The sequence below is a fragment of the Neltuma alba genome, unplaced genomic scaffold, assembly GCF_004799145.2.
Source record: "Neltuma alba isolate B1F8T4 unplaced genomic scaffold, ASM479914v2 tig00002373_pilon, whole genome shotgun sequence".
NCBI lineage: Eukaryota > Viridiplantae > Streptophyta > Magnoliopsida > Fabales > Fabaceae > Neltuma > Neltuma alba.
Genome location: NW_021632836.1, coordinates 68,819 through 83,252, shown reverse-complemented (window position 1 = coordinate 83,252; position 14,434 = coordinate 68,819). Strand labels below are relative to the sequence as shown.

Genomic DNA, 14,434 nt, shown 5'->3' with positions numbered 1-14,434 from the left:
TTTTTTTGAAAATAAATAGAAAAATAACGGTACATTCCACATATTTATAAGGGAGAATTACAATGAGGTCCTAGATAAGGAAAACAATTGAAAAATAAGTTCCAGAGGTTATCGTTCTCCACTATAAGACTTGTTATTATTAGCTGTTGAAGTTGTTATTATGACTTTTTAATAATTATTTCTCTTTTATGGAACTTGACTATAATTCTCCCTATTTATAATTATATTCTTGTATGGTACTGTTTTAGAATACAGGTTTTAGGGATAACTAGATTGTTATTTTCTCTTGCAATAGTTCAGTGAACCTTTACAGTGATGGGACAGACTTTTAGACTCTAAGAAGATAATTTAGAAAAAAAAGAAATTGTGAATGTGATACTAATATCCCAACCAAAATCAAAAACTGATCCTTCCAATTTTATCTTTGATTAAAAAAAACAAAAAGTAATGAAGCATTTCCAAGCATAAAAACTAAACAAATTCACAATTACAATAATGAAAAAAGGGAATATTTTCTTCCAATAAAGTAAAGATCCTATTGTGAATGGATGATTCCTCATTCAAAGTGACCTTATCTTTTCTTTATCACTTTCATCTGCTTTAGGGAATCAAAGCATAAAATTGGGTCCTATGGCATAGAATACTGAAATCTTACTCCATACTCATCTTCACAAAAAGAGAAACGCAGGGACAAAAGTATATGAAAATTTGTCAAGTAGATTTTGCAAGTTGAAAAAATACATAAACAATTTATATATTATCAGTAATAATTTTTTTTTATTGACAATGAGTTAAATTTGAAGATGTTATTTTATTTTCCAACTAATTGAATTGATTCATAATTTTCTTTTTCTTTCAATTAGCAAAATGTTTGTAATCTTTTTTTTTTTTGGGAGATAATCCATTACAATACTGCGTATTTGCCGAAAACGAATTTTTAAACCTATCATAAAAAAAATACTCATAAACCTCTATGAAACTTTGTTCTTAGTTCTTCAACATTCCTGCATCCATTTTAATAGAATTAAACAGATAATTATCAAATTATTTTTGCAGCGGCAGAAAGAAAATGTCTTGTTTACTGTCGCCATAAAGTCCAGATCCTTCAACGGTACCCAGCCACAAGTTACTTATTCACGAATCACAGTGAACAGAAGTTTGTTCAAAAGCGTTTTGAGAAAATTACTCTGCTCTTTAACAACTAAACATCTAATTTGAATAAATTAAGAATATTAATTAAGTTATTTAATATGATATACTACTTTCAATTTTTAATATAAGTGATTTTTGACTTTATTTTGATCTTAAATATAAGACTCCAATTCACTTTTTCTATCATATTTTTTTTATTTTTTTCTAAGGTAGTTCTTATAATATTGTTAGTTTTAGTCAATACACTAATTTAAGAAGGATATTTTAAGAGAGATAATACATATTTATTACCAATAACTAATATAACTGATTTTATTAATCTACTCAAATTATTCAATTAACTCTTATATTAAAGAGTTGGTATTTTTTTAATACATTCTAAGCATCTTCCTTAATTTTCTCTCTCTCACACTTAATTATTGTTGGAGGAATATAAATAGTGTTGATTTTAAAAAAATTGATAAATACATTAAATATGTCTTGTATAAAATACTAACATTAGGGACTACATTAGCGAGGAGCATTATGATAGAATTTTTTTACCGAAATATGATTCGGAAGTTTGATGGTTATTAATTGATTCCATCTTCAGGTCAAAAATTCAAACATTATGAATTAAAAACATTACCTCAGGAAAAAAAACTCCAATTGGGCTTAACATTCTCTAAATAATCGGATTTAAACGCAAGGTATCATATACCTAACCATTTTTTTTAAATAGGAAAAAAAAAAAGATAAAAAGTGCATTCATCATTCTAATTATATTTTTCAAGCTCTGATTTATGGTCATCCCCCGCGCTAAAATTTAGTACACTGGATGTAACTAAAAAATTAAACTGAATACATGAGAAAAATAAAATTAGGATACTGAATACAATTTTAGCCTTAAAAAAAAATACTAATTATATCCCATCAATAAACATACAAAAGTATAAAAAGCTGACTCTAATATGTAATACTACTTCCGAAACTAATTTGACTTTTAATTTAAATCTAAATATAAGATTTTAATCTACTTTGTCCATTATATTTATCTAATTTTTTTAAGATAACTCTTATAATAGTTACAAATGTTAAATATTTCATCAAATCACACTTGATTAACAAAGACAACACTTATTTATTAAAAATAACTTAATTAATTTTCTAAATCTACACAAATTAGTCAAGAAACTCTTACATTAAGCAGATGTAATAGTATATAACAGTAGTATTCATTACTTCTTATATTATCAAATATCATCGCATACAAGTGCTGAGCATACATAGCTTTTACGTAAAAAGACACGGCCAATGTGATCCCTGGAAAAAAAATGTCTTACGACACAAATTTGTACACCCTGTTTCATCCACTTTCCACCAAGAAAGACTAAAAGGCCCATCAAAACATCAAGCTGCACCGCATTCGAACAGAGTCACATGACAAGAAGGCAAATAATGCCATAGCAAGAAAGTCCTTATGAACCTTTTACGTATGTGTTTGGATGCTTAGCACCTCACAAAATCCGGCTGATTGGTCACAGATCTCACCCATGACCACTTGTGATCTTTTGTGTTCACTGCGTTCTTCGCTTGAGCAACATCTTCCAATGGTATATATGCATAATTTCCATTAACAGGGCCTGCAACAAATCCGGTGTAACCAGCCATAATCCCATGGACAGCCGAGTGGGCTAGAAGGGAACAATACAAGTTATCGGTAGCATTAGCCGGAACTGCCCGGATCATGTAGGTAGGATCTATGTACTTCACTGTGAACAACTCACCCGGGTGGTCCCTGTCCCACCAGTTCTTTAGCTCGGACTTCAACCATGCACCCACGTCTAAGAAAACTAAGTTACCGGATTCATCCCTCTCTTCCTTTTGTGCTTCGCTTCTAGGTATTAAGTCCTGGCCTGCACCCTCGGCAACCACAAGCACTGCATGACCATTTTCCTTCAGTTGTTCATCCAGAAATTCGAAGAGCCCTCCTTTTCCTTCCAAGTAAAAATCTGTTTCAGGAATTAGGCAGCAGTCGACATCACGGCTGCTAAGTGTTGCATGTAAAGCAATGTGCCCTACATTTCGACCCATTAGCTTCACCAGGCCTATACCATTAACAGCACTCTCAGCCTCAACATGAGCAGCACTGATTGCTTGCTGTGCCATTTCAACAGCAGTTTGGAATCCAAAAGATCTATCTATTATTCCTATGTCATTATCCACTGTTTTTGGAATCCCAGCAACTGCAACTTTCAGTTTGCGGCGTTTGATTTCATTATATATCTTCACAGCTCCTCGCATGGTTCCATCTCCACCTATGATGTAAACCTGTTAAAGTCCATGAGATGTGCGCATCAGGTGTCTAGTTAGCAATTGTTCATGGCAATGCCACATGTTATGTCCAGTCAACTAATGAAAATAACAATAACGAGAAACTAACTTTATACCAACAAAACCTTCCAGGACACGTAGGATATTCCACGCTCAAGCAACAATGGAAAGCGAAATTTTCACTCTAGCAAAGAATTTCAAGAGCTAACGCATGACCTCTAAACAAACATATCTCGTACTAAATTCTGAACTGCACTTAACTTCTCAAGCAATCATGTCCATCTTAGAATATTAGGGCAGCTTGCTAATAGCCTATCCAGCTATGTTCATACTACATGCCATGACTCAGGCAACATTAATCATGGGTGTGAACGATTCAAAATAAAGATCAAAACAAAAGGAGAAAAAAAGAAAAGCATCAATGGCTAATTTCTTTGTTAAATCATTCCAGCCTTGACTTTTCATCTTTGCTGTGTTTATCACTGCAAAGACCGACAAGTGACAACAAAAAATTTAGCACAAGGCATGACCTTGATTCTTCTTTTTAAGATGATCACTACACAAATCAATATTTCCATCTTTAGATCAAATATATAACTAACATATCAGCAATGATGATTGCAATGAAAGCATGACTCAGATTCAACTATAGAAAGTGTCATAATGAAAAGGTAACCAGACCTTGGCAGCTGGCACTTTGTCACACAAAATAAACAATGTATCAAGCGAAGTATACTGCCGATCAAAGCGTGAACTTTAAAAATGACTATAAATTATATAGCACAAAGCGTCAATCACATTCTAGAACACCGTCGTTATGAGTCTCCTCACAGCACGTTGGCCATTAATTGGGTAGCCAATTCTTGAAACCTCACAGAGTAAAAGAATCTATCAAGCAATGTATACTCTAAAGTAAAGCATGCAGCCTGGGCTTCATAGACTAAAATGTCCATAATAAACAAAAAGCAGTGCTCACATTGTAAAACACCACCATTATCACTATCCTCACTTTGTATCAGACAATGAGAATCGTAACTAAATCCCCTCCTCAAACCAACTCAAGATAGAACAAACCTGATTGAAACCACGCTTCTCTATGGCATCGACGATCTTCTCGAGATCAAAACCGCCTCTGGAAGTTTCAAGCACCGTCCCACCCTTCTTGTGCCAATCGTGAACAAGCTTAGGGTTTAGTAGCCGAGGCTCCATGGAGTAAAATCCCCTGTACCCAGCAACAATACCGAAAATTTCACGCACTCCATAGAGGTGCCACAATCCCGTCACGAGCTCCCGAATCACGGTGTTCATCCCGGGGCACAGACCGCCACAGGTCACAATGGCGGCGCGTACGTTTGACGAGTCAAAGTAAATGTCTTTGCGCGGACCAGCCCTGTGGTAGGCCAAATGCCGCGAGGGAGAGGGGAAGATTCCGGAGAGATCGTAGGTAATTTGCCGGAGAACAACGTCAGATTGGGTCAAGTAGAACCCATCCACAGTATGAAAGTAGGGATTATGATCCAGCGGGTTCGGGCGGCTTTGGAGGTCCGGGACGTAGTCGGTAAGGCGAGGCAAGTCCTGGAGGTAAGTGGGCTCGAACGAGCTGATTATGGCGGCAGAATTGGTGTTATTGTCGGCGTGATCACCGGTACCGGTGAAGGTTGGGGCGGTAGCGTCCGTCGAAGAAATAGCCATGGAGAGATTTTTTGTTACTAGTTTGCTTCTGAGAAGATCAGAAGAGAGATACGAAAGAGTGAGGAGAGACGATGAACAGCTTTTTTTTCTTTTATTTTTTCTGGTAAAAAATGACGAGCCTTGAGTGAAGAGTGAAGACTGAAGAAGGGTGAGAGACCAGGGCGAAGCAGAATGAAATGGGAGCACAGGTACGTGGCGTCCTCTTTGTTTGACACGTGGTCAGTCCGGATCCGTTTATATTTTTATTTTATATTTTATTTTTATTTTTATTTAAATTTTCTTAATTATATTTTATGTTGATATTGATTATATTGATAATTATAATCCATACTTCCAAAAGTTATACAAAAGGTTATCATTAATTATAATCCCTACGTGACGAAATACTTTTTAAAAAAATAAATAATTTTCAATCAAATTGCATTTAATTACACTGGCATTTAACTAATAAAATGTATGAATGTTTCAACAAGGGATGCTAGTAAAAGCCAAGGAAGAAACGACACAAGTTGTTGAATTTCTTTTGGGATATGATTGTTTTTTTTCGGTTTAGAGGATTTGTTGGATTTTAGAGGGTTAGGATTAGGAAGTAGGCTGAAGGGGTATTTTGAATACCAGCTAATATTTAGAATAGAGACTAAAATATATTTTTAGTTCTAAGATTTTATTTTAGCCCCTTAATTTTAAAAAGTAAACTTTTAGTCTTCTAACTCTAAAACTATTAACAAAAAATGATTATATTAAACTCTTGAATGCTGATAAAACATTATTAAATGCTAACATATTAAGTTTAATATTCAAAACAACTATAATTTTTACAAAAAATATCATTTGAGACTAATAATTTTAGAGTTAAAAGACTGAAAGTATATTTTTTAAAATTAAGGGATCAAATTAAAATTTTATATAAAATTAAAGGATTAAATGTATAGTTTAGTCTAGAACGGGAAGTAATATGTTCGCTTTGTATGAAAAAGAAGAGAGTATAAAGGAAATTACTGATGACATAATAGATGAATTAAAAGCCACAATTCATAGGACTGAACTTTATGAGTGTATTAAACTTTTTCCCAATGACAGCTTCCTCCATTCAAGATATAGAACAAACTAGGGAGCATGTTTCATATTTATCACAATAATAAGCAGAGTATTCATTTTAATTTAGACTATTCAGATTAATTTTGGATAGTCCAGGTTAAATATAAATTTATTATGTTTTAATTAATTTTTTATTTTAATAGGTATAAATTTAAAGATAATCTTATAACTAATATTTCTTCTTAAAAAAATAGATTTATTATTTAAAAAAATTGCATATTAAAATTTTTTAATATGAATTTAGATAGCTTGGATTGTACAACCTCCGGTCCTTAATATAAGACCCTGTTTGAATTTTATTTTGGTTCTAAATATAAGACCCTAATCTATTTTTTCTCTTATATTTATACTTTTTTTTCCAAAACAACCCTTCTAATAATGATAGTTTTAGTCAATATACTTGATTAGCAAGGATATTTTAGGAAAGACAACACCAATTTAGAACAAATAACTAACTCAACTTACTTTTTTAATCTTCTCAAATTAATCTACTAACTCTTATAATTAAAACTGAGGTAGTATTACAGTTATGAAAACATGATAAAGAGGATGTTTTTCCACAATCAAATTATTAAAAAATGAATATTAAAAAGATAAATCATGCGCTTTTACTGACAATAAGTATACTGAGAGAGTTTACCGGCAACATATTTTTCAGGGAATTGGATTCTCTCCACTACTCTTCCCATCCTCTTCCCTCCACTACCCTCCTTTTCTCTTCACAACTATTGGATCAAAACTCCAATGGTTCAGATTTAATATGTTATAACATTTTATAAAAATAAATATTATGATAAAAAATAGATAAATAAATTTAAACTGTTAAAATCTAATCTGAACAGTTCATAATTACAGACTGTTATTATAAAGCAAATTTTTTTTATTTTTTTATTACAATTGTAAACTGTTCAGACCAGATTTTAACAGTTTAAATTTTTTTTAATAATATTATTTTTATAAGATGTTAAATCTGGACTATTGGAATTTTGATCCAATGGTTGTGAAGAGAAAAGAAGGATAGTGGAGAGGAAGAGGATGGGAAGGTAGTGGAGAGGATCCAAGTCCATTTTTCAGAGCTTTTATCAAACTGAACAAAGAACCGAGATAATAGTTCATTGGCATGACCATCCAATTTGAGTTAGGTTTTAACATCATGATTTTGGGGACTTAATTAGTCAATCATAAATTCCTTAAAAATACCTTTGAAGATTTTGCAAATTCCTCTAATTGAGCAGATGAGATGGGTATGAAATATTGCTTTCACTCAACGTGACAAGGGAACCTAATCATTGTGTGTGTTGATCACTAGTCACAATCCGAATCTTACCCTAAGTTTTTAAGATTTTATAAAACTAAATTATCATCATTCTTGTAGAAAGAACAATACTGCATCCCATCTTTAATATAAACGCTGATTTGATTTTTATTTTGATTCTAAATATAAGACTTAATTTTATTTTGTTTCTCATATTCATCTATTTTTTTCCGAAATAGTCATTGTAATAATAACAATACACTTGATTAGTAAGGATATTTTAAGAAAGATAATACATATTTATTACAAACAACTAACTTAACTAATTTTTTTAATTTACTCAAATTAATCAATTAATTTATATATTAAGAATGGGGGTAATAATTCTGAGAAAGAGTAGACAAGAGAGAACATAATTCGCTGTAGTGTGCTTGAAAAACTGTAAAACAGATCTCACCCACATTTGTCTCTGTCAGTTCGCTGTCATACGTGCGAGATCCTACTGCTCTTTTAGGCCCTTTCACTAATTCAAAAAACCCGTCACTGTTTTGGTTCTTGATATAAAATTTAATTGAAAGTTAAATTTGACTATAAATATAAAAATTTAATTCATTTTATTTTTTTTATCTTTTCTTAAAATATCCTTATTGATTATAAAAAAATTCCCATCAAGAAATAATTGTAATCATGCAATACATATGATTAAAGATGATAATTTATGAAGATTAACATATAAACAAATAACTAATTTAATTAGTTTTTTTAGTATATTTAAAGTATTTATCTAACTCTTATATTAAATATTGAAAGTAATATTATTTATATATTGAAAGTAATATTATTTATATACTTACACTCCCATAATCCTAAGCAATATGTGACCTTTTCTTTTTTCACACTCTCACTCACGTAACCCCAACACATTTTCTTTGGAAACTAGAACGTTGACGATACAAATAACTATATTTTTTTTTTATAGTTTAGGACTAATTATCTTCATTTTTATGAGGAACATTTGTGTATCAACTTTGCATTCTTTTTTCAAATATTTGGGATTTTAAATGAAAATTAAAAGAATTATTTTTTTCAGTATTATTCTCTGCAAACATAAAAGATCTTAGAGATTTAATTTCTCCCAATCTATATAGAGTAATATAATTCTCATAATTTTCTATTTTATATATTATTTTAAAGCAGACTGCTTATCTTTCTCATTCTAACTTCCATTTTCTAAAAACAGTTTTAATATAGCCAACATGACTACGACTACAAGCTTTCATGCACTATACAACGTATTATAATTATATAAAGAACAAGTTGTACGATATAAATTAGTGAATAATGTTTATAATGTGCAAATTGTATTATAAATTGTATTTTTTTTTTCCAAAATTATAAATTGTATATTAACAATACATTATTATTGATATGAGTCAATATTAAAAGTTTAGCTTCTTTATTCTTATTGCTAATAAATTTTTTGTTTTTTTTGTAAAAAAGGTAGTAATATACTAATCATTATTGCTTTTGAATATTTAAACAAAACTTGTAATAAACCATATTATCTATAAATTATAAAAAAATATCTGTTGTTATTGGGTTTTTAAAAAAATTAAAGCAAGCCATGTAATATGTGTTTGTGTATTTTCTTTTATATATATATATATATATATTTTATTTAATATTGAATAGGATGATCAGGTCGCGTAGCGCGTGAAACACCGAGCAGTCTTCGCATTTACGAATGCGTGTTCAAATGTCTAACCCAAACGGCGCGTGACTTCGTATGAATCTGAAGCTACAGGCGTCGTATTTGCCACAGAATAATGAAATTGAAATCTTTCTCGAATAAGAAATTAGCAATGACCTCCTGTAGTTGCACGAATTCACCCTGAATCTCATCTATTAGTCACCGACTTCGATTTTTTGGTACCCACCCTTAGCACTTCATTGCCTGTAAGTTTTTGTTCCCCTTTTCTCTTAAGTTATTTCGATCAATTTTTCCCTTGGTTCTTTAGGTTGAGAATATGAGATTTTTGAGTTGTTTCTTCTGAGATGTTGTGTTCTTCTGGGGGGTTTTGCGAGTTCCAAGTTAGCAATATAGTTCTAGTGGCACAAGCTTTTGGCTTCCCAGTTTAATATCTTAGATGATTAAGCTTCTGGCTTGAGATTAAGTGAGCAGAGTCCAATATCTCCTTAAGACCGGACACGTTTAAAGGAGTGTGTTTTGAGAAGTGGAATTTTTCTGGGTGTTGATAACCCTTTAGATTGTTGTGGAAGAGGTATTGGTACTTTTCTTCATTGTGATGCTGGATTTGGGGATTCCTTTATTTGCAATAAATCTTTGAGGGAATCAGTTCAGGCAAATTTGGAATATATTCGCATCATTTGATTGGAATTTGTTTTTCCAATCCTGCTGAAAATTGCATTTGCATGATAACAAAGTAAACGGTGTAGTGTTTCTGAAGAGCTTGGGTATCTTTCTAAGAGAGAAAGATGCAGCGTGTGCGTTTGTCATCTCAACAGGCGCCAGTGCACAAGCTGGGAGATCCTCAAATGACCTTATCCCCAAAATTTAGGTTAGCTGTGGTCCAATCTTCTCTATCAAATCCTTCACCAGAGTTAGAGTTTTCTCACTGCCAAGAACCCTTGATTCCGGGCCTCCCTGATGATGTTGCGCTCAATTGTCTTCTCCGGCTTCCAGTTCAGAGTCATGCAACCTGTAAAGCAGTCTGCAAGCGATGGCATATGCTTCTTGGTAGTAAAGAGAGATTTTTTACCCACAGGAAGCAATTGGGTTTGAAAGGCCCTTGGCTTTTTGTATTTGCCTACCACAAGTGCACTGGAAAGATCCAGTGGCAGGTTCTTGACCTCACCCACTTTTCTTGGCACTGCATCCCTGCAATGCCATGTAAGGATAAGGTTTGTCCCCATGGTTTTAGGTGTATTTCTATTCCCCACGAAGGCGTTCTCTTTGTATGTGGTGGAATGGTCTCTGATGTTGATTGTCCCCTTGACTTGGTAGTGAAATACGAGATGCATAAAAATCGTTGGACTGTGATGAATAGAATGATTACTGCTAGGTCATTTTTTGCCAGTGGAGTGATTGATGGGATGATTTATGTGGCTGGGGGAAACAGTGCAGGCCTTTTTGAGCTTGATTCTGCTGAGGTGTTGGACCCTCTCAATGGTAGTTGGCGTTCTATTGCCAGCATGGGAACAAATATGGCATCTTATGATGCTGCAGTGCTTAATGGGAAGCTTCTGGTGACAGAAGGCTGGTTATGGCCATTTTATGTCTCCCCTAGAGGTCAGATCTATGATCCAAGAACGAATAACTGGGAAAATATGGCTGTAGGACTTAGAGAAGGGTGGACAGGTTCAAGTGTTGTGGTTTATGGGCACCTATTTGTTGTTTCAGAGCTTGAAAGAATGAAAGTTAAGGTTTATGACACAGAATCTGATTCTTGGGAAGCCATAGAAGGCCCCCCATTGCCTGAGCAAATATGCAAACCTTTTGCTGTGAATTCTTGTGATTGCCATATTTATGTTGTGGGCCGAAATCTTCATGTTGCAGTTGGTCAAATCCTTAGACTGAACTCAAGGAAGGATTGTACCAAAAAGTGGAGCTTTGGTGTTCGATGGCATGTGATTGATGCGCCAGAAAGTTTCTCTGATCTGACTCCCTCAAGCTCTCAGGTGCTATTTGCATAGTTTTACACTGTTCTGGAATGTTATGGATGTTGTTGAATAAAATGTAATTAGATATATTTACCAAAGGTCTGAAACTTATAGTGGCTGTGTGGAGAAATGTTTGTAGTAGTTATTGAAATGTATTAATGGTAATATCTTCTTTTAATTTCTTTTATGATTTTACTTGTTCAATCTTAATTGCCTTGTTTCCTTCTCCTTGATGAACGTTCTCTGTGGCACGACTCTGTCGTCATGAGTTTTGGTCATATTATTTGTAAGTTAATCTAGAATCAATTTTTAAAAGGACAAATACTAGATTTCACTTTTAATAGCCTCAGCGGTCAATCATTCGGTTGGACCTTGTTGGTGATCAGCTTCATTTATTGTGTATACCAATAATACTGTTACAGTAATTAAAAAACCCTATGTACTGATTAATGCTGAATTGTGTAGAACCGAGCACCATTTTTATATGTTCGTTTTTCCTAACAATATTTAACCCTATCAATAGATATAGAGGGAGACCAAGAAGGACATTTAAGGAAATTACTGAATGGGATCTATTGGTGAATGATATATCTCTAGAATTGGTTCTTGGTGAAACACGGCGGTGTTGTGTAATCCATGTAACTGGCCTCATTTAGTAGAATAAGGCTTCTTGTTGAATCTTGCTAACTGTCAGCATGGTCAAAATGATGTATCTGTGGCCTGTGCCTCTTTGTCTCAGTTACCTTTAAGAGTACTTGTTCTAAGGTTGCCTAGACTATGGAAACATGATGAAACATCAGATTATGTTTTTCTACGACGCATGGCAATTTAGAAAGTAATCAAATTGATGGATGGGGTAACTTGGCAGCTATCTGAATTTTGGGGATTTTTTTTCCCCAATCAAGTTAACTGTACCTTAAACTACTATAGCATCTAATAATTACGCCGGTGTATCTCTTTGGGCAGCATCTGTCTGAAAGTGTTGAGCCCTGATTGTGATGCATTTTGGATGGGCATCTTTAGTTAATGAGTGGAATTTTTTCTTTTAATGAACTCTACACCATTATATACAGAACATAGAGTTTAAACTTCGAAGTCTTGCAGTCTGTGGGGAATGTTGCTATGTAATTTATCTGTCGTTATTGGTGGATAAACCAGAGAACGAGGAGGCGCCAAGTGAAGCTGTGAACACAATTGCATTACATAACAGATTATTATGGGCAGAGAGATACTCTTGTGGGCATTTGCTCTTGCCAAATATAGCAATAGCAAGTGGGGATCAGACACGTGGGACTAGTAACGTTTTTGTTATGATAACCGTGCTGTCAATATCTCTTGCCCCAATATCTTAAAAGGAAAAAGAAAATTGCTGACCATCTGCTTATTCTTTATCCGCATAGCTTATCATTCATCTTTGCTTTTGCTCGTAACCCTGATTGACTCGTGGGAATTGCTTGATTTCTGAATCAAACTAGTGGTGTTGATTGAGTCAGCATGACCCTAGCTGACACTAGCTAAAGGGTATGAAATCTCAAGTTTCTGTTAAACTAGCTGTAGATATATTTCGGAATGTTTGGGTAGAAATCAAATCATGATTTTAGAAATGATTTTACAGTATACGAAGTAAATATGTAGAGAAATTTGTCTCTATTTGTGAAAAAATATCTTGTAAAAGCACTTTTGAGTGTTTTCAAACTACTCGGAATTCTTCTTATGATACTTGGTGCTAGAAGACATGCTTCGCTTTAAGAATTCTTTGCTTCTGATTCCATGGTTAAAACTTAACATATATCCTTGGCGTGAGATAATACGGGTTAAAATATCAACCGTCTGAATGTATCCTTGTTTAATGGTATAATTGTTTTTCAAGTATGTTTTATAGAGCAGAAAGGCCTTTTGGTAATGTTCAAATCCGGACGCTAGGAATCCATAAAATCAGCACACCTTAACTTTGTGGTGTGTGTATTTATTGCGCCTTTGTGCGCGTGAGGGTGTGAACGCAAGCACAAAAAATAATATAATAATGATGACACAAACGCACCCTTAAGTGAGTGGGTTTGTACCAGAAAAGGTTGGGCACGTAGTGCTGTTTCTTTCTTCTTTACTAATAATAAGAGTGGGTCTAGTTAATAAAGAATTAATTCATTAAAATTATCAGTTCGAATCTCGTTATTGATGTGAGAATTTTGTTGATAAACAATTTATAAATATCTATATGAAAGTTTTTTTAACTTAGAAGCATATTCTAGTTGACTAATTCTAGTAAGTTTTTTGATCAAACTCATCTAAATTTTTTTTGTACGAAAAAAAGAAAGAAAGATAGGTAAGATGCGACCCTTGGTCAATGTGAGAAGCCGAACAAGATTGAAATTAAAAAGGAATCTATTCGGCTTGTTGCTATTAGTTAGTTGGAACAGGAAATGGCTAAGAATAAAAATTAAAGTCAAATTGTTCAACGCATTAAAAAATTGAATCGTCAGGCTTAAATTTGATTGAAGAATAATTTGATGTTTGGTACTTAACGAGTCAAAAGTTTAATAAATAAATGGTAATGAAGTCAAAATTAAATAACGGTTTAGAGACACACAAAAAATTAATACAAAAATTAAAGTGAAAATTTTACATTCGACAACAAATACATGTAAAATAAGTTGGATAAAATTTGTTTGGACGTTATAAATTTTTACTGGAACCGGGCCATACATGATGACTCAAAATAAATCTACAATTAAGATTTAAGGTTTAATGTACTTAAATTAACTACAGAAAATTGATCAGTTTAAGCATCTTTCGGTGCTTCAAGTCTTTTAGGATCTTTTCATGATTGATTCTGCTAAAAATATTTTATAAATTGTTTCCACCTAAAAGTCTTCTTAATGCTACAAAAACACGATAACCTTCTAGTAAAGTTGAGGATACGAATTTTGGATAGAAAAACTGCTCTGATGAAATTTAATTTATGTTGATGGCATTAAATTTTTCAACAACTTGTATAATTTTCCTAAGTTGTCCTAATTTGAAAGACGTATTATGAAAATAACCAAGACAAACCCCCAAATAATTGCTATAATAAGGACCCAAGGGAAATTGGGAGTGTCATCTCTTATCTTGACCAGAATGCTCCAATTTATTTACTAGATACTAAATAATTATACCACAAGATTTTTTTAAAAATAAAGATAAATGTTTTTTTAAAAAGAGAGAGAGAGAGAGAGAGAGACAGAAATCCGCAAACAGATAAGT

General features: G+C 33.0%; 2 protein-coding genes across 2 annotated transcripts; one reads left to right on the top strand and one right to left on the bottom strand.

Annotated features, from left to right (window-relative positions):
• Positions 1–2,332: 2,332 nt before the first annotated feature.
• On the bottom strand, positions 2,333–5,273 carry LOC114722852 (ATP-dependent 6-phosphofructokinase 2). The gene is made up of 2 exons (XM_028908974.1): positions 4,540–5,273; positions 2,333–3,462 (listed from the first exon to the last, which is right to left on the bottom strand). The coding sequence occupies exons 1-2, from the start codon at positions 5,155–5,157 to the stop codon at positions 2,641–2,643; spliced, it is 1,440 nt and encodes a 479-aa protein (XP_028764807.1). The 5' UTR covers positions 5,158–5,273; the 3' UTR covers positions 2,333–2,640.
• A 4,058-nt stretch (positions 5,274–9,331) lies between these two features.
• Positions 9,332–11,386, top strand: LOC114722861 (F-box/kelch-repeat protein At1g30090-like). Its single transcript, XM_028908984.1, has one exon. It carries the CDS (start codon positions 10,007–10,009, stop codon positions 11,222–11,224), a length of 1,218 nt encoding a protein of 405 aa, XP_028764817.1. The 5' UTR covers positions 9,332–10,006; the 3' UTR covers positions 11,225–11,386.
• Positions 11,387–14,434: the final 3,048 nt, after the last annotated feature.

What these genes read in the sequence shown, in the direction of transcription:
- LOC114722852 (XM_028908974.1), bottom strand. Translation starts at nt 5,157, where the DNA reads ATGGCTATTTCTTCGACGGACGCTACCGCCCCAACCTTCACCGGTACC. An exon ending in AGAAGCGTGGTTTCAATCAG is followed by an intron (nt 3,463 to 4,539) that starts GTTTGTTCTATC and finishes GGACTTTAACAG; the next exon opens with GTTTACATCATAGGTGGAGA.
- LOC114722861 (XM_028908984.1), top strand. Translation starts at nt 10,007, where the DNA reads ATGCAGCGTGTGCGTTTGTCATCTCAACAGGCGCCAGTGCACAAGCTG.